The sequence below is a fragment of the Podarcis liolepis genome, assembly GCF_965112155.1.
Source record: "Podarcis liolepis genome assembly, chromosome: 4".
Lineage (NCBI taxonomy): Eukaryota > Metazoa > Chordata > Lepidosauria > Squamata > Lacertidae > Podarcis > Podarcis liolepis.
In genome coordinates, this window is record NC_139558.1 from 83,057,215 (window position 1) to 83,077,918 (window position 20,704).

The window sequence follows — 20,704 nt, forward strand, 5'->3', positions numbered from 1 at the left end:
ATGATAATACTATTCTATAGACTAGGAAAGTAAAAGTAAAAGTGGGTTTATGTTTTTCTTTTAATTTATACCAAGCCCTTCAAAAAGTACTTGGGCCAATTTACAGTACAGTGGTACCTTGGGTTAAGAACTTCTGGAGTTCCGTTCTTAACCTGAAACTGTTCTTAACCTGAGGTACCACTTTAGCTAATGGGGCCTCCCGCTGCTGCCGCGCCGCCAGAGCACGATTTCTGTTCTCATCCTGAAGCAAAGTTCTTAACCCGAGGTAATATTTCTGGGTTAGCAGAGTCTGCAACCTGAAGCATCTGTAACCCGAGGTACCACTGTAACTAATTAAATACAAAAGTACCCCAAAATGTGCAATACAATTTTTTTAATGGCCTTCTAAGCCCTATGAATTTTTCCAAATTATGTGGACAATGGGGAAATGAAATGGAAAGGAACACCGCTTCCATTTCATAGTATATGGCAAAAGTCCATAGCAGCCCTGTTGACAGGTGCCTATCTCTGGTCTCTCAGAGTAAATATTGACTATTTAGTAGCATATCACTTTCTCCTTCCTCTGTCTCAGCAGAGGAATTAGGGGATTTGTTTGTGTATCCTTGTTCCCTGAGTAATCAGTGGAATTAAAGTCTTTCTGCAACCTTAGGCATGTCTACTCAAAGTCCCATAGAATTAAATGGATCTTACTCCCAAGAAAACGTGTATGGACCGCAGCCAAAATATTGGAATTGTGACCAATATGACTTTCCCCTTGGCAGCACACCTTGGCTTCCACCACCTGAGGTGACGTCTGCCTCAGTTTGCCTTATAATAATAATAACTTATTATTTATACCCCACCCATCCGGCTGGGTTTCCCTTGAATTTGTCGAATCCTCTTTTAAAGCCTTTCAACTTGGTGACCCTCACTGCCCCCTGGGAGAGTGAAAAAGGTGGTGTGGGTTCTCTCCCTCCACCCCAGTCTTTCAAATACCGCAGCCAAGGAGGCCACCACCCCACATCCCTTGGGATGGAGTCCCTGCAAAGTGGCTCTTCTGGACCTCTGGTGTGCTAAGAGAGAGAGGTGAGTAAAAGCAGCACCTCCTGCCGCCTTTTCTGGCTTGCGCATGCGCTCTCTCTTTGTGGGACCCTCACAGGGCCCGATCCTCCGAGCCGCGCAGCACTCCCCCAGAAAGACGCGGAAGAGGAAGCCATATATATATATCTGGATGCATAGCCATAAGGGGAAAGCAAAGTCGCTGTGGAATCTCTCTCTCTCGGAACTGCCCGCCGACTTCCTTTCACAACGAAGAAGGAAGAAGCAAATGAACCCCCTTCCTCGCCCCCTTCCGCTGCAGAGCCCCACGCGTCCACCCGCCTCTCTATTCCCCTGACCCGGGTAACCCCCATCTGGAGACGTTCCCTCTAGCCGCCGCTTGGGGCACCCGGGGAGCCAATGGGAAGTGTTCTTATCTGGGAGCCAATGGTAGTGGCCGTGACATCCCTTGGAATTGGGGGGTGGCGGGGTGGGGAGGAAGCGCCGCCTTGAAAAGGGATCCGCTGGCCCACGTTCCCCCCCAGTGGCTTTTCCCGGGTTCTCCTCCTCCTGCTGTGTGAGTGCTGCAACCTGAACTTGGCACGATGGATCCCGTGCAAGAGGGACGTGTTGTGATTGTTGGCAGGTAAATCCCTTGACGAGGGGCTCTCCTGTTGGCAAGGAGAGAGGAGGGAGAAGGGTGTTTCAGTCCGGGAAAGGGGATCCTGTGCCCCCCCCTTCCCCCCAGGAAAGCGCGAAGGACGTGGAACCTGCGTTTTAGGCGTGGGGTCTTCAAAGCCACCAAACCACAACTTACACTGGCATTTGCTGTTGCTGCAGCAAGGTGTTAAAAAAGACAAAACAAATGAGTAACTTTCCTGCGTGTGAATAGAACACTTATCTAAGCCATTTAATCTGTTTGCGTTTAGTCTGTACAGATTACCTTGAAACACATGGAGAGCTAAAGGACATTCTAGGTGAATAGCAGCACGGGAAAAAGTCCATTGCCAACATGGAAATTCAAAGTGTGGTGTGTTTTGGAAAGCTTTTATAAACAGCAATATGTAGATTTTTGCCAAGATTAGTGTAGTAACTTGATTGAAATCTGGATAGCCTTCATGTATTTATGTTCAGGTTGTATGTGGTGTTCTTTTTTTCCTCCCTCTAAATTAACTGCATCTAATTAAAGTAACAGGAAATTTGTACCTAAAATTAGTGCTACTGTGTGTGCTTGCTTATAATTTAAGAAAAAAAGAGCCCTGCTGGATCAAATGGAAGGCCTATGTAGTCCAGCATTCTGTTCACTTGGTGGCTGATCAAATGTCTATTGGAAGCCCACAAATGGCTTTAAAATATATATGCCTCTGTTTTCCCCATTTGATAAGGCCTAAAACTCTGGCTTGCTTATTTTTATAATTGAATGTTTTCGCCCCAACCTTAACTCTTCAAACGCAGTCTTGCTGTCCGACCGCAGAACATAAGAGGTGTGAATTGTGTTTGGAGCATGTGCCTTTTACGTTGTCGCATGCTGTTAGACTAAGGCAGCAGCTAGGGGTTGCACTCAGTTATGCATCGGTCACCAGTGGTATGTAGAGGGTAAGGTCAAACTTTGCCCAATGGCAGCACCAACTGGGAAACTGCTTAAATGTCGGAAATTGGAACACTTCAGCTAGCACAGAACAAAGGTCAACCAGCAATTCTTTCTGTGCTAGAGGTTTGTTGGTAGTCTGTTGAGGCTACTGCACTGTGGACTATGAATTGCTGTCAGATATGTGATTAGGAGACTCTCTTGTAAACTAAGTGAATGAAAGTACATGTTTGTTCTGAATATTGAGTGTATGTCTGAATAAAACTGTGAAGTAGATGACCTCTGTAACCTTTATGTAGAATTGCACCAGTATTGTTCCTGTATCCTGTTAACTGATTAAGAGAACCAGTGATAAACAAATCATGTTTATTGCCAATTTTTAACACGACTATTAACTGTATGAAAACAAAGTACCATTGAAATCAGTAAAACTACAAGGAAAGTGTGTGGTCATCAATGCCTTTATATGTGGAAAGCTTTAATTTCCTATGGCAAATATGGCAAAAAGTGTATTGTATATACATTTGCTATTATAAGGAAAATACTGACAATAAACTGATCAGAGGTTCAAGTAAGCCTTTTCTGAAGTCTAAAAGCATTTTATGGAAATACTAATACATTGAATTATAAGACATATTCAAGTAGAGATGACACCGTAGCAGTTATTTGCCCAAACTCCACCTGTATGGGTTATGTTTGCTCTGTAAATTCTATTTCAGTTATTCTAATCTAAAGCATCTTGTCTTTCTAGTTTAGTATACAGTATTGTATTGTAGTGTAGATAGCTTACTCAGCCACATTTGCAATATACTTCCACATTTACTTGCAGATGTTGAGATCTGACTTGACCATGCCTCATTGTCCCCAGTTATAAAAAGAGATAAATACTTCCTTATTTTGCTTAGTTATTGGGCAATTCAGTTCCATTCACAATAATGTCAGTGCCCAAGACATTTTATTGTCTGAAGTGGAGCATGTGCTTAATTTCTAGTGAAAATGTATGGCAATTAATAGTGCAATCCTATGCATGCCAATTCAGATTAAGTCCTACTGAACTCAATGGGACTTTACTGTGGGCATAATCCAGGCCAATTTAAGCACATTTAGCTTGCAATTCTATACATGCTTACCTAGGAGGATAATATTATGCAAGGATTATATATCTTTCTTATATAAAGCACATGTTATTTTCATGGCAAGAGCTGATGGACGGTATAGAAATTTAATTTTAAAAAAGAATTTGCAAAAATCATTTTTAAAAGGCAGGCTGCTTTATTTACAGTATTCTCTAAATAAGAAACACTTAATTATATATGATAAGACTTCTCAAAGATTTTTCCACTATCACCTAAGAATAATAAAAACATGTTAATTAAGAGAGTGTTTTGCATCTCATGACACATTCTTGCATTTAAAATCAATAGAGGTGTTTGCACAGACTGCCTGGCTGCAGAATAGAATAATATTGTCGGAATATTCTGTTCTGATGTCTGCTCTTCAGTGACTTTGATATGACCTGACTATAGCTACAACCTTTAATAACTTGTGACTTCATGTGGCCTTATCTTGCCTCTTTGAGAGTTTCCCCACTGCACTTGGAAACCCAGCCAGATGGGCAGGGTATAAATAATAAAATATTATTCTTATTCTTATAGCTGTGTATTGACAACTCCATTTGGTTGATCTAACTGAGGAATACATGACTGCCACACTCTCTCTCAATACAGTGGTACCTCGGGATGCAAACGGGATCCGTTCTGGAGCCCCGTTCGCATCCCGAACAGAACGCAGGACGGGACGGTGCGCCTGCGGGTCGTGTTTCACTGCTACCACGCATTTGCTTGACATCATTTTGAGCGCATGCGTGAGCGGCGAAACCCGGAAGTAATGTGCTCCGTTACTTCCAGGTTGCCCCGGAGCGGAACTCGAACGCGCTCAACCCAAAGCGCATTCAACATGAGGTATTACTGTACATTGTGGAATCAACATATATCCTAAGTCCACTGAATCTGTTTATTGCCACAGAGAAATTGTTAGTGCGAGTTAATATAACAGTGTTGTTGTCATGGATGGATAGCTACCTGTTGAGATTTAGATTGCCTTTGGTAATCTTTCCTCCACCCCCCAAATGCAGAGGTGAAGGACCTATTGGGATGGTCTGCTGTCGGACTTGTTGAATTTGAGAGATCTGAGACCTGCAGTGAGCAATTTGCAAGGCACTTTGAGCACAAGGTCACTTACATTTTGATCCAAACTAGATGTCAGTGTTGATAAAGTTCTAGAGGAGGTTTCTAGAGCACTGGCCAGTCAAAGTGTATGGAATCGTGTTCTGTTGTTGTGGTTTGAGGATATGGACAGGACAACTGAAGGGACCTCGACTACAACATGTACTCTCAGTTTAGATTATTCCTTCAACTACAGCAATACAGAGACATGGAAAAGAATTTAGGAGTAGTCTCGTATTTTTAAACATAGATTTTACTGGATCTTTACATGGAAGAAATAACAAAACAATAAATAAGAGCACATGAGTAGGGAGGTGATCAATGCCTTTTTATGAGAGGGAGTGGTCCTTGCCTGTTTGAAGGAGGCAGTGGTAAAACCACTCCTTAAGAAACCTTCCCTGAATTCAGAAAACCTAACTAACTACCAGCCTGTTGCTAATCTCCCTTTCCTGAGCAAGACCAGATCCCAGTGCTTTTGGAAGAAACTGATTTTCTGGATCCATTTCGGTTGGGGTTTTGGTTCAGAAACTGCTTTGGTCGCCCTGTATGATGACCTCCGTTGAGAGAGAGGCAAGGCAAACATGTCCCTGTTAATTCTTCCTCAACCTCTCAGTGGCTTTAGATGCCTTCTGGAGCGACTGTCTGAACTAGGGATGAGTGGCACCGCTTTGCGGTGGTTCCAGTCCTACTTGGATGGTTGTTCCTAGAGGGTGTTGTTTGGGGAATGCTTTTCAGCCCTGTGGAACCTTCAGTGTGGGGTTCTGCAGGGCTCAATCCTATTCCCCACGTTGTTTAACATCTACATGAAACTGCTGGGTGGGGTTATCTGGAGGTTTGGAGTACGTTGTCAGCAGTATGCTGATGACACTCAGTTCTATTTCTCCTTTACATCTGCAGGTGAGGCAGTGGAAGTGCTGGACCATTGTCTTGCCTCGGTAATGGACTGGATGAGAGCCAAAAACTGAAACTCAATCCAAATAAGACTGAGACACTGTTAGTGGGTGGTTCCCTAGGCCAGATGGATGGGAGATTGCCTGCTCTTGATGGGGTTACACTTCCTCTGAAGGAACAGGTTTGTAGCTTGGGGGTACTCCTGGATCCTTTGCTGTCGCTCGAGGCTAAGGTGGCCTCTGTGGCCCAGAGTGCCTTCCATCAGCTTCAGCTGGTGGCCCAGCTACGCCCCTATCTGGACAGGGATAGCCTAACTACTGTTGTCTGTTCTCTGGTAATCTCAAGGTTCAGAAACTTCAGCTAGTGCAGAATTCAGCGGCCTGGTTGCTCACTGGAGCAAGACAGTTTAAGCATATTACACCGATCCTGGTCAGACTGCATTGGCTACCAGTTAGTTTCTGGGCCCAATTCAAAGTGCTGGTTTTGACCTATAAAGCCTTAAACGGCACAGGAGTGCAATACCTCAAGGACTGCCTCTTTCTATATGAACCTACCTGGACCCTGAGATCATCTTCTGAGGCCCTTCTTTGTGTGCCTCCTCCTTGAGAGGTCCAGAGGGTGGCATCACGAGAACAGGGCCTTCTCTGTAGTGGCTCCCTGTCTGTGGAATGCTCTCCCCAGGGAAGTTCGTCTGGTGTCTTCATGTACCTTTAGGCTCCAGGCAAAAACGTTCTTTTCTAAACAGTACTTTGGTTGATTTGATTGACATCCTATGCCCTTTTAAAATGTGTGGTATGTTTTTTTTGGGGGGGGGTATTGGGTTGTTTTTATTTTAATTCTTTATTTTGTGGTTTTATATTTTGATTTTGTTCTGTGAACCGCCCTGAGACCTGACCTCCAGGTATAGGTTGGTATATATAAATTCAATTAATAATAATAAGTAATACAAGTATATTATCTGCAAATGAAAAGGGTGATTAAAAAATTAAGAGAAATTGACTACATATACATAATTGAGCAAATGAATTAATGAATAGGGCTAGGGAGTGCCTTCCATATTAATATTTTATTGTAGGACCAGAAAATTTGCATCTAGATATCCAAATTACCATAGATCCCAATATTTAGCAAGAATTATGCCCGTTGGCAGGCAGATACTAAACAGGACTGTGTGTCGGCACTGTGCAATTTAGCTGATCTTTGAAATGAGTATTATCATTACTAAGCAGTATCCAAGATAGAATTGCATAGAATATCATTTTCTGTAAAAAGAAAGAAAGAAAGAAAGGATTGACTAAATATACGACATTTTAAAAAAAGAATTGCCAAGTGGGGCTGAACCCTGGTGGTAGAGCACATGCATAATCTCCCAGATTAGTCTCAAATTTTTCAGGTAACAGGACAGGGAAGAATACTGACAGGCAAGGGAGCCATGATCAGAGTATATAATAGTGGGCAAGATGAATAGCCTAACTTGGGGTAAGGCAACTTCATATAACTATATATGTTCACCTGAATGTTTCTGCATTCCATATGCACTTAGAGTGATGCTCTGTGTGCAGAATTTCAGGCCTGTAGCATGCAGAATAACCTACAGAATAGTGAAACAAGACTACTGTATCTTAAATCCAAGTCCATTTTGTTCAACATTCGCTCTCTGCTTAATAAACTTAGATGTTCCAAAAGTAGGGTGTGAGCCAATTTGCTTTGTAATATGCTGATTGGTCTGTTGTGTCCTTCATTGCCCTTTCAAAACATACCTTAAACCTCTGTCGCTGAATCTGTGGGTTGGTTAACTATATCCACATCCAGGTTGCTGCCTTCTACAGGTGCTGAAACAGGAAAACCTTGTTTTGCTTCTGTGTTGTGACAGGAATAGGTCTGTGAGGTGGTTGAGCGTAAGAGGCAGGGCCTTTTTTGTGGTGGCTCCACCACACCTTTGGAGTCCTTTCCCAGAAATGCTGCAATGGCAGCTACACCTCAGACTTTTCAGAAGACCTTAAAAACTCAATTGTTTCAGTTGGCCTTCTCCTGAATAATTTATGTCCTGCTTACCGGAAAGAGACTAGAATATCATTATGTTACTAGAATTCCAAACACTCTTTGTGGAATTTCTGTGGAATAGATCAATAATAATTATTGATTTTTAGTAAAAAGCATTTTTATATACTTGTAGTTTTTATTGCTGTAAGCTGCTTTGGGCAGGCTTTGCCTGGAAAAGTGGCATGTAAGTATTTTAAAATAAATAACAATAAAAGATTTGTGCTAACCGTTTTCTCTTTTCTTCTTAGTGGACTCATTGGATGTAGCTGGGCCATGTTATTTGCTTCTGGTGGATTTCAAGTAAAGCTTTATGATATTGTACAGGAACAGGTAACAAAAGCCCTGGAAAAAATTGGGTAAGTCATTTGAGTTCCTTTAGCACAGATTAGTCAGGATTATAATTGTTTGAATACTGTGGTTAGCTTTTAGTTCTAAACAAGGGACCAATGGGATTTCAGGATGCATTCAGATTATCTGTTCAAGGTAGTGCTCAAATTGTGGGATAAAAGGTAGTAGATCTTCAGTGAGACCCACAAGCCCCACTCTCTGATCAATTGTCCAATGTGTCCTCTATTGCCTTCTAAAAGCAATAGCAGGCAGATAGTCACACACAGAGGCATATCTCTGATTTTAGCACATAGAATGGAGATAGGATGCCCCTTATCTCTGATCGTAGTGCTTAGAGAGTCTGACATCTCCATCTGGCTGGTCCCCCCAGGTATACAGAAGAGCTTATTTATTGCATTTGTATCCCACCGTTTTCTCCAAGGAGTACATGATGCACCCCTCTCCTCAGGTAATCCTTACACAACGACCCTGTGAGGTAGGTTAAGAGGTTGGGACTAGCCCAAGGTCACCTAGTAGGCCTGGGCAATATATCCATATATCACCCAGGACTGGTATTAGGGGCAGACAGTGATGACGGCTTCACTCAGCGGCATATTGCTGGTGAAACCGCTACCCCCGAGTCCCACTGCTACCAGCGTGCTGAGGGAAAAACAATCTGCATCCAGACTCTGGCGGCAGAGGGACTCGGGAGCAGTGGCAGTTTCACCAGTGATATACCGCTGAGGGAAACCGCCATCACGGTCTGCCCTCATACCACTGAAGGGAGAAACAGTCAGCATTGCCAAGGCACAATACGGCTTGCTCCTCCCTCTGCTTCAACAAGCCCCATGTCCCTCCGGCTTGTGCATACTGGAGGGATATGGGGCTTGTTCAGCTGGGGGGAGGGCGGAGAGAAGACTCAAAGAAGCCCTCCCGCCCCCCAGCTAAGCCTCGCCAGTCCCCCTTGCCTGTTTCAAGGCAGCAGTGGAAGCTGCCTCAGCTGCCTCCACCTTTCAGCAGCTTGCTTGGCTTGTCACATACCTTCACCTTTCAGATGCTCCATGTGTTTGCTATTTTTTTCGTGTTATACAAATACAGTATCAGTAACACTTTAAAAAGCTTGTTTAAGATGCCCAGTCCCTTCCAATACTAGTAAGTGGAGACTTAAGTTTCCAGAATGCTTATTGAGAGTTAGGAGTTTCCGTATTCAAATCACTCAATCGGGAGTTGCGTAGGTGTCTTTAGATAAGATACTGTTCTCTTGGCGTCAGCCCCACCCCTTGTAATATGGGATGGTGGCAATAGTGACCTATTTACAATGCTGTTGTAAGAATTATTGAGATAATGCACGTGAAGCACTTTGGACACCTCAGCTGTGCTAAATTGTAAGAATTGAGTTGGGGCTGGCTTAAATTCCCATGTCCAACTTCCTGAGAACTTGCATGATGTACCACTGAAATGTCACAGAGAAGTTATGTTTCTAACATTGCCCCATCTTATATCCATGTCGTTGCAAACTTCAGATGATGATCACAAAAGTTATCCATACAGACCAGAGTTTTCTTTGTTGAGGGTAGAAATGTGATATTCTTTGCACTACCAAAATGGCATTGCCTAGGTAACAGCAGAATGAACAAGCAAACAAAACACTTGGGGAGAGAGGGTTCAGCAAAGCAGTTTCATGTTTCTGAGTGTTTGGTGGTAAGGGATACTTAAAAGTGTGAAGAGGAATGCATTTTTTTGTTTCTCCTTCAGAATTGATTTGACTGGACTAAGGGCTAAGCAAAGCCCCTTATCAGATTAGTGTTTCACTCCCAATTCCTTTGTTAAGTTGTTTCCCCTGATTTCTCTGTCTGTAATATGAGGAAGCATCTAATTACCTATGGGTGATGGGACTGCTATTCTACAATATGAAAACATTACTGCTCTAACAATAATCAACATAAGGCTTTGCCAGAAGCATGGACTTGTGAGAAGGAGCACCAGGTTGTTTTCAAGGTTTTGCTTCAAGGTTTTGTTTTGTTTCAAGGTTTCCCCCACATCCAGTATTTATTTATTGCATACGACCCGCTTTTAAGTTGTGACCACTCTGCACATAACTTTAAACACCTCCTGGTGGATGAGAGCATTGCAGGTCCCACTTGCAATATACTCTGCATAAGAATGGTGGAGACACGAGCAGGTTGAGGAAACTGGCAGATTGATGACTGGGTAATCCGTATGTTAATATTGTCTGGGACATCACATTATGCTGTGCCTCCATCGAATAAGAGTCTGCCTATTCCTGTATAATCTTTGTTCAGTCATCAACAGACATGCAAAAGGTTTTCATGTGCTGGAGAGGCTGGAAAAGTTCACATGTTTTGTGGTACGGTGCTATATAAATATTTCTATGAATACATGAGTAAGATATAAAAAGGGCAACCAAAACGATAAAGGGGATGGAGCAATGGGGAAAGGTTGCGGCATTTGGGGATTTGTAGTTTAGTGAAAAGGGACTTGGGTGGCGCTGTGGGTTAAACCACAGAGCCTAGGACTTGCTGATCAGAAGGTCAGTGGTTCGAATCCCCGCGACGGGGTGAGCTCCCATTGTTCAGTCCCACCTCCTGCCAACCTATCAGTTTGAAAGCACGTTAAAGTGCAAGTAGATAAATAGGTACCGCCCCAGCGGGAAGGTAAACGGCGTTTCCATGCACTGCTCTGGTTCACCAGAAGCGGCTTAGTCAGGCTGGCCACATGACCCGGAAGCTGTACGCCTGCTCCCTTGGCCAATAAAGCGAGATGAGCACCGCAACCCCAGAGTCAGCCACGACTGGACCTAATGGTTTACCTTTACCTTAGTTTAGTGAAAATGCGAGTAAGAGGCAACATGATAGAATTATACATGGCACATAGAAAGTGGATAGAGAGAAGTTTCTTCTCTCATAATGGTAGAACTCATGGACATCAGTGATGGCTGCCCGGAGGCAGTGGTGACCAGCAACTTGGATATCTTTAAAAGAGGATTAGACAAATTAATGGAGGCAAAGGCCATCATGGTTCTTCTCTGCCTCCATAGTCTGAGGAACTAGGCTTCTGAATACCAGCTGCTGGAAGCTGCAGGAGGGGAGAGTGTACTTGGGTCCTGCCTGTGGGTTTCTCATAGGCTCTGGTTGTGAAAACAAGATGCTGGACTAGATGGGCAATTGGCCTGATTCTGATCTGCTACAAGGAAAAGTTCAAGGTCTTGGTACTAACATATAAGGCCCTATGCAGCTCAGGACCGGGTTACTTGAGAGACCACCCTATCCCTTGTATGCCCAGGAGGTCGCTGCGGTCTGTGGAAGAGCTCCTTCTGCAAATTCCAAAGATATCAGAAGTCAGCATCACAGTAACTTGGAGCAGAACTTTCAGTATGTCTGTCCCTTTTCTTTGGAATAGCATTTTGGGATATAACAAGAGCCCACCATTTGCACTTTCCGGGAACAAATGAAGACATTTTTGTTCTGACATGCTTTCCCAGCTGGATTTCTGCCAAGGGTGTCTGTATTGTATTGCTTTTGCCTTTCTTGTTTTTTAAAAGAAAGTATTTGCTATTTTGTGCTGTGTTTAGCCATTTTTAGCTATTTTTATAGCACACCAACTTGAGATGTTGGCATGGGAGGCAATTAATAAATGAATAACAATGTTTGCATTGTGCTCTGAAGCATGAATCTAGAGAATGCCATAAAAAGGTAAAGGACCGCTGACAGTTAAGTCCAGTCGCAGATGACTCTGGGGTTGCAGCACTCATCTCGCTTTAGAAGCCGAGGGAGCTGGTGTTTGTCCACAGACAGTTTTTCCGGGTCAGGTGGCCAGCATGACTAAGCTGCTTCTGGCGCAATGGAACATCGAAACCAGAGCAGCACACGGAAATGTCGTTTAACTTCCCACCGGAGTGGTACCTATTTATCTACTTGCACTTTTTGGCGTGCTTTCAAACTGCTAGGTTGGCAGGAGCTGGGGCTGAGCAACGGGAGCTCACCCCGTCACGGGGATTCGAACTGCCGACCTTCTGATCGGCAAGCCCAAAGAGGCTCAGTGGTTTAGACCACAGCGCCACTGGCGTCCTTGAGAATGCCATACACTGCACCATATTTCATGAGGGTTCCTTTTAATAAGTGTGCATGGAAAAAGTTAAGAGAGCAGTAGGGGAAAACAGGTTGCCGGAATCTTTCCTGTGGTATATTTTTATTAGTACGTGTGATAAATAAAACTCATAATTCTTCTGCTGGTCTTCTGTTTTCAAACAGCAAAGAATTGAAAGAACTAGGAAAGACAGGAATGCTGAAAGGTACTCTGACAGCTGACAAGCAGCTATCTCTCATTAGCGGCTGCACAGATTTAAAAGTGGCAGTAGATGGTGCCATTTACCTTCAGGTGAGTACAGTACATGCTTGTTTGCTTGAAATGGCCAAAGGGAGGAAATTTTGTGGGGAATTCACTGGCTTCCTTATGCTCTAATCATTTGTTCATTCACCAGCTTTATCTCATAGTTGGATGAAACTAAAAGCACCGGCCTCTAAATACAGCCTTGACTATGCAGCAGCTGGTCATTACCATTCCAGCAAAATTTTTATATCTAATAGAGCTTAATTGACCAAAAATTGTAAGTGGTACTCCTACCTCTTTTCATTGGCAGTTTGTGGGCCAAGTAAATGTTAAGTTTAAATCTGGTTTAAATCAGCCAAACTTAATGTGTAAAGTTTTCAGAAGTCTAGTTAAAGGAGGTACTTTTGTATAGAATCCTTTGTGGTTAGGTTGTGCATAAAGAATATACCAGATTTTAATAAATAGGTGATCTAGCTAAGTGCAGAAATGGAAATTCTGTTGCTTCAGTCAATTCAATTCTACTCTATTGCTTCATTTTACTGGAGTACCCCAGATAAATAAACTTAAAAGTGAAAGTAGTGAAAAGGGTCTTAGCATACATTTTGCTACCCTAGTTGTACACGTATTTCTTAGGGGTTGTTTGTACATATCCTGATCTCGATTGGTGCCCTGCACTGGCAACTTGCGGGAGGAGGGGCATACTCTCAAAGGCAGAACTATGCAGTTAAGGTTCCATGTCGTTTTGTGATGTAATACTATAAATAGACAGAATTGCAATACGGGTAGATCTCATCTTAGACTGATTTTACAAACGTGACCACAGAAAATAAAATGGGCGAGAGAACAGGAAACACCTCCCGCCCCAGAAGAGATCTCACAGGAACCCACATGCAACCTTCCCAGAGCCTGGAAAGCAAGCGGGGCAGGGTGGGGGCTTAAAAAGCTCTTTTCACAGTGGGAAAACACAGTGTGGAAAGAGCTTTTAAGCCCCCCCCCCTACTTTTCAGGTTTCTGAGACGATCTCATCACAACTTTGCAGAGCCTTCCAAAGGCCTTGCATGACCTGCTCAGTAAGCAAGCTTGAGGGGCTTAAAAAGCTTGCCATCTTGGGGGAGGGGGCCAGGCCCGCTCAGCCCTGGCCTCAGAGAGATAGGAATGGATGTGCAGGACTGTTTGGGGTAGGGGTTTGGCTTTGCATAATTTTGCTTATACAATCCCCCGCTTAAGACAACTTCTACCTGTATATTCCCGCTTCTTCTTCCAGAAGAGGGAGCTGGTGCACTGAAGCTACTGCTAAAGCAAGCATATGATGACTTAAACGTATCTGACCCTAACCCCTGACCAGCTTTCCAATGAGTTATGTATCTCACAAGCTTTGTGTATGGCCAGTGGATTCAGAACTTTGACTAAGCTTTCTGTTCCTCCATTTACATTCTGTTGCCATCCTACAGTGGCCAGACTAGTATCGTGTCAAGAGAGGCTGTGAAATACCAAACGTAGATGACTGCCTTGTACTCACTCAGACTGCACAGTTCAGCAGTGGTTGTCCAAGGTTTCAGACGCAACATTCACAGCTCTGCCTAGAGATGCTCAGGGTTGACCCTGGAAACACACACACACACACACACACACACACACACACTTACTTCATTTAATACATATGTTAAGGAAAATATAAGTTGATGACTTATCTGGAGCCCACCCTATCCCATTCTTCCTACTGCTTGGCTGATCTCAACTAAAGCATCCATGACAAAAAAAGCCATCCGACCTCTGCTTAAAAATATCCAATGAGCGAGAGTCCACCACCTTCCAAGAAAGTCCATTCCACTGTCGAACAGCTCTCACTGTCAGAAAGGTCTTCCTGATGTTTAGTCGGAATTTCATGTCTTGAAACTTTAATTCATTGGTTCATGTCCTGTCCTTCGGAGCAGGAGAAAACAAGCTTGCTCCATCCTTCATATGACAGCCTTTTAGATATTTGAAGATGGGTATCATACCTCCTCTCAGTCTTCTCTTTAGCAAGCTAGGCATACCCAACTCTCTCAACCGTTCCAAACCCTTGATTATCCGGGTCGCCCTCCTCTACACATGTTACAGCTTGTCAATATCCTTCTTAAACTGTGGTGCCCAGAACTGGACACAGTATTCCTGGTGTGGTCTGACCAAGATGGAATAGAGTGGGACCATTACTTCCATTGATCGGAACACTATACTTCAGTTGATACAGCCTAGAATAGCATTAGCTTTTTTTGGTGCTGCCTGTTGAGTCGTCCTAAGCTTGTGGTCTACTAAGACCCCTGGATCCCTGCTCTTTAGATGATAATGTATATTATCTTGATCTCATAAAAAATGAGGGTCCCTGCTGAGTTTGTGGACCCTCCTACTCATTTTTTCTGAATGAAGGCCTTTGACATCTGCTCCATTTTCCTGTCCTGGTGGCTCCAGAAGCAGTGGTTCTCAACCTGTGGGTTCCCAGATGTTGTTGGACTACAACTCCCATCATTCCTAGCCAGCATGACCAGTGGTCAGGGATGATGGGAGTTGTAGTCCAACAACATCTGGGGACCCACAGGTTGAGAACCACTGCTCCAGAGGTTACTTCTGCTGTGGATGTGCTACCCTAGCCCTGTCTGTGATCCTGTTTGTAATATCCTTGGTTGTGAGTAAAATAAGATGCAATCATATATACGGTAATTTCACTGCATTCCTTGGAACTCCTGTCATGAACAATGTCCTTAAGAGTAGAAATTCTTTTTTTTTTTAAACTGTTAAGAGAATGTTAATGCATAAAACTTCCTAAACTACATTAAATAGATAAAATCTAGCGAGTTCTTTTTTGTTCTCCTTTGTTTCTTATTTAAAACTTTCTCTTCACTAGATACAGCGGGTAAATTTACTTCATAGCTGTCAGAGTTGCTTCCAGATCCTAGCTCACAGAGGATCACGCTAGCCAGCGATCATTAAATAAAAGTCTTTATTGAGTTACAGTTTCCATTCTCAAGCTGCTGCGTGCAACTCTACGTCTTATGGTTAGATCGGCGAAGCTCCGTCTGAGTCTCCGCCCCTTGTACACCAACTTAATATCCTAGCCCTGCTCCACCTTTTCCGCCTGGCTGTTCTCCTCTGGGTCCCTCTGCCCCCCGGGGTCTCTTCCTTCCGGGATTCTTCTGACGCCGACCCCCCGGACCCTCCTGTCTCCTTGCGCTGGGCTTTAGGACCTGGCTCCCTTTCCGGGCTGCCTACTGCGTCACTTTCCTGTGCATTTGAACTTGGCGCGCGCGCCCAACCTTCCACTTTCCGTCTGACCGTTTCTTCGCTCCCCGATGGAGGTGTGGCCACTCCTGACTCGTGCCCTCCCCCCTGTTGTGAGCTGCCAGCGCTTGATCCCTGGCGCCCTTCCTCTTCCCTGCTCTCTGGCGGTGACGCTGGTCCCGATTTCCAACTGCTCCCCTCTGAGTCCCCTCTGGCTCTATCTTCCTGGGGTGTCCCCCTAGACTCCCCCCTCGCCCTGGCCACTGGTGCTCCTTTCTGTGAATCTTCTGATTCACTGGAAAGACTCGGAGATCTCGGGTCGTCGTCATCACTCATCTTTTCTTCTGCCTCCTCCCCCTCCCTCTCTGTTTCCTCCCTTGCCCTTGCCTCTGCTCCTGAACCCCTGACAATAGCCATAAAACATTAGTTGTCTAGCATAATGCAAATACTCTTCATGTTAATTGATTTAGGTACAGTTCTTCCATCCCTGATTTTCAATTCACTTGGCCTATTGTCACTTATTAACTAAGCAAAATAGTTGGGAAAAGTGTAATCATGGTCTTAAATGTTTCCCACAGAAATCAGCGGGGCTTTAAACTAAAGTTGCTTCCAGGGACCTTTGCTATTTTAGGGTGGGATTCAATCACATACCAGCAAATCCAGGTTACACAATGATAGTTGACTGGAATGTCTTATGCTGCAGACCAGGTTCTCTAAAGGATTGGACTTTTTGTGCCAAAGTTGGACAATTCAGTGGGAAGTGCAGGATAATACTCACTTTGACATAATGTCGTTTAGCCTTCCAGCAATCAGATTGGAGTCAGTGCTCAAAACAAGTTCCCTGGAAGTGCCCTCATTCTCTTTTTAAAGACCATTGGTCTCGGTTGTTAAAGAATGGGCTATTTGATGTCATAATTCTGTTAACTTTATACAATGGTCATAACAATGTTGCCTTGGGGAAATGAGAAATGGGATATTCTTCTTGAGAGCCATCTTTGCAAAAACCTATAAATACCCTCTTCAAATATCATTGGCTTCTATCCCATAAGTCCTACAATTGAACAGGAGAAGAGCACATAGGTGTAATATTTGGTTATCTAAAGCCTCTCAATTTTACAAAGTGATATGAATGTCCACTCACTCACTCTCATTCCTCCAGTGTGAGGTTGTGATTCTCGAAAGTCCTATTCTGTATTTTTGTTGTATTTTTGGACTTTGTCTTTTGTTAGAAGATAATTCACCACAATTAGTAAAGGCTCCGAGTTATTCAGTAAGTAAAGTATAGCTACATAGTTACTGGAGTGAATATTATCTGTATTCATGGTTGACTTTATTAACACCAATAGAAATCTGATAAAAATCAGGCAACGGAAGTATATAGTCTCAATCAGGCATGACCAATCTCATTATTGTAAGAAATGTTGTTACACATAAAATTTGAAACTTTTTCAAGGGTTTTGTGGTTAATATGGATCAAATGTGGAAGTAAATCTGCATAACTCGGCTGTATCCCATGCGACAAAGCTTGGCTACAGCCTGCAGTTAGGCTGGAATCTGAACGACATGCCAAGTCACGACTTAGTTCAGCAGAGTGGTGAAGGAGCAAAGAACCGTGACCTCTCTTGGAAGTGGCATGATCACATGTTTGTGCCAAGCCATGTTCAGTCCAGGCCAGTTAAAGTAGTAGCAGGCCTGGGTGAGGAAGAATATCTTGCCATCCTCTCCATAAGACACTTTTGACATATTATAAGGAGGGGCTCTCTTTCTTTCCTCCCCCTGCTTTTAATAATCTGGGCAGCCCAAATGAAGTGTTGTTAGTAGTGCAAGAAGGGAGTGAACATTTCCCCTCTACTTCCTTCAAAATCCTTCATCCAATTATTCAAGGATATTATCCTGTTCACACTGATAGGGGCATGGTATGCACACTGTCTTAACTTACAATTGCAAGTGTTCCCATGGGATGAGGTGGGCTTTTTCAGTCATAAGGCCACCTTCTCATGTGAGAATGAGAATATAAGCTATGTTATCTTTCCATCCAGGAAAGCTGATATTATTTTAGTTCATGGACACATTCCAACCATGCAAAATACACAGAGAGTAGGGCTGGGGAGGGAAATAACCCAGGGAGAGTCCCAAGGGCCAGGTAAGAAGGCCTGGAGGGCCAAATTCAGACCCTGCACCTCACCCCTACTCTAGGGCCTTCGCTTGTTACTTCTCGTAAGATGAATTGTTTGAAGGAGAACTCCTGCACTTCATGTTCTCCTTAATGCCAGTTAAATCAGAGAATTAGTACATCTGCTGTACTTGCCAGCACTTGCCTGCCGTACTGCAGAAATGGTGCGCACTCTGATGCTGAGCAAACTGAAATTCACTTATGCAAGCTTTGTTTCGTCATTTCTTAACCAACGGTTAGTCCCTCCAGGCAGCTCCAATTCTTTTCCCTTTCATATTTGCACTGCGAAGAACACTCTTTCAGCGGGGATTTGGCAGGAATATTTGCTTTTGACTTTCAGGCATCTCTTGAAGACACTTTTTAGGCCGGCAGGCCTATGTAGCTGTTTAAAACATTTTGATTAAACATTCAGTTTAATGATTTTTTTTTTACTTTTTAAATTGTTTTTTATGTTGTACAGGCTGCCCTGATATCTTATGAGATGGCAATATGAAAATACTTCATAAATAAATAAGCTTCAGGGGTTCTAAAGAACCCTTATGCAATCCATCTGCTATCTGCTCTGAGTGCAACTACCTACTTCTATCATTTTCCTTATATTACTTTTCATTGCTGCTCATGTAAAATTATGTGCAGTACAAACAAAAATTCCCCAAAATGGATCTGAGTACAGGTCAGCACTTGCCTGCTATGCCAAAGATATAATCATCATTCGCTATGCGAGTGTGGTATGTTTCTGAATGACATTTTTACAAACAAAATACCTACCGTAGCATAACATACAAATCTTAATGTTGGGATGTAAAGAAGTTCAGTGTCAACATAACAAATAGATGTCCTGTTGGCTGCAGGCATTCCCACTTAATTCTTACTGCTTGCTAGCCCCATCTGCATGATACTCTCAGCACCCTTAACAAAGTAGACTTCCCAGGATTCTTTTGGGGGAAGCCATAACTGTTTAAAGTGATATGATACCTGCTTTTACATGTATAGTGCAGATGGTGTGTAATTCATTGCAAATTGGGTCTTTGAAGTACCAAAAGGTGGCTCTGTAATTGGGGGCAGAACTTTCTGAAAATCCAGGGCATGACTTCAACTTAAGAGTCTCAATATTACAAACATAGGCTTTGCAGTATTAGATATTTCTAGCCTTTACCCTCCTAGGGCTGAACATTCAGTGAGGGAGAATGCCTCTTACTGTGAATGGATGTTGAGATTGTAGAAGCTGGCCCCATTTGCAAGTCTGACTGTCTTGAGAATGGGGCCAATTCACACCATAAAGGTAAAGGGTCCCCTGACCATTAGGTCCAGTCTCATGACTCTGGGGTTGTGTTGCTCATCTCGCTTTATTGGCCGAGGGAGCCGGCGTACAGCTTCCGGGTCATGTGGCCAGCATGACTAAGCCTCTTCTGGCGAACCAGAACAGCGCACAGAAACACTGTTTACCTTCCCACCGGAGTGGTACCTGTTTATCAACTTGCACTTTGACGTGCTTTCGAACTGCTAGGTGGGCAGGAGCTGGGACCGAGCAACGGGAGCTCACCCCGTCGTGGGGATTCAAACCGCCAACCTTCTGATTGGCAAGCCCTAGGCTCTGTGGTTTAACCCACAGTGCCACCCGCATCCCTAATTCACACCATAGACATACCTTATACAGTGTCCTAGCTGTGTGGGGGGGGGTAGTTGTGTTTATTGCCGGGGTGAAGCCTCCAGAGGGATGCCATTGAGGCTCCCAGCCCTTCTCTCTCTCTCTCTCTCTCTCTCTCTCTCTCTCTCTCTCTCTCTCTGTGTATGTTTATGTGTACACAAATGCACATGGGGTGTCAAATTGCGTCTTTGACAGAGGTTAAATAAAGCTTGGTTTCACCTTTATATAAATGTGAGTAGCCACCTCTGATTTTGAACTGGTGAGTTCCTTCTCCCGGATCTCAGCCTTTTCTCCCTTTTAAGAAGACACTTTAAATAAATAAGTAAAAAGATTCAGCTCATGTGTAGTGAGTACCTCAAAATTACATATTGTAAAATTGCTCCATTTAGGTACAGTACAAAACATACTTGAGGACTGGAACAAGTTGACTTTTTCTTGGTGTTGGGCACATAATATCAGAGTAATTCACAACAGTTCAAGTGTTCATTGAGTTAACTGGGAACTCTCGCATGATGCTTTTCTGGTACTTTCAGGGACAGTGTGTGCCTATGGCTTTTAACCATAATTGTCTGCATTTACATTGCAAACCTGGGGCATGCATTTTTAAAAAAACACCTAAGGGGGAAGTCTCAAGAGTGAATTGTTGTTAAAGCCAACAATTTGGCATGTCCTAATCGGGCTTTGACAAGGGTCAATTAAGTTGAAATTCAGGTTACAGCAATAGCCTTTTTTTCAAGTGTTAAAGTTTTCAAATAAGGCTCTACTGTTTTGGTGCATCTGAGCTGTGTGATCCTCAGCAAAACAGAAATGGGCACAGGAATATACAATGTCCTTTTAAAATTCACTCAGGTGGACTTGTACTGAGGTGAGCTGGCTTTTCAGTACTAGGCCTATCCATTTCATGTTTGATCTTTTTCTCAGGGTGATCTGAATAGTTTGAGAAGCTCTGTAGTTGGTCGCAAGTGATGAAGCCCTGGATTAATAGCTGGTTTAGAGCTAAATTTTCCTTCTATTCTTCAGGGAGTCAGTCTCCCTAGCTAAGAAAACAAATCCATGCTTGACAAGGACAGAAGCTTTTATTGCACCAGTCCAACAAATTGAATACAATTGTGCCACTATCAAAGAAGCCCTCAGCAAATGGTCTATTCAGAAGCCTTGCATAATCATTGTAGGTTTGAGTTTCCAAG

The 20,704-nt window shown here is 43.5% G+C and overlaps 1 protein-coding gene and 1 long non-coding RNA gene across 4 annotated transcripts in view; one reads left to right on the forward strand and one right to left on the reverse strand.

The window, feature by feature from the left end:
• The first annotated feature begins 1,451 nt into the window (after positions 1–1,451).
• The window catches only part of CRYL1 (crystallin lambda 1), a 36,631-nt gene continuing 17,378 nt past the window's right edge, over positions 1,452–20,704 (forward strand). For both annotated transcript variants that reach the window (XR_014525132.1, XM_083499051.1), the window contains exons 1-3: positions 1,452–1,663; positions 8,013–8,120; positions 12,363–12,489. Coding sequence is in view for 1 of the 2 variants with exons in the window: in XM_083499051.1 (XP_083355177.1) it covers positions 1,623–1,663; positions 8,013–8,120; positions 12,363–12,489 (276 nt within the window). In the remaining variant the exon portion in view is untranslated. The remainder of the gene's footprint in view (positions 1,664–8,012; positions 8,121–12,362; positions 12,490–20,704) is intronic.
• LOC310704977 lies at positions 4,509–8,108 on the reverse strand. Of its 2 annotated transcripts, XR_014525135.1 has the most exons (4): positions 7,992–8,108; positions 7,234–7,835; positions 5,697–6,983; positions 4,509–5,591 (listed from the first exon to the last, which is right to left on the reverse strand). It is a non-coding gene; the product is annotated as an uncharacterized lncRNA (long non-coding RNA). The 2 variants fall into 2 exon arrangements; XR_014525136.1 differs by having other exon boundaries at positions 4,509–6,983.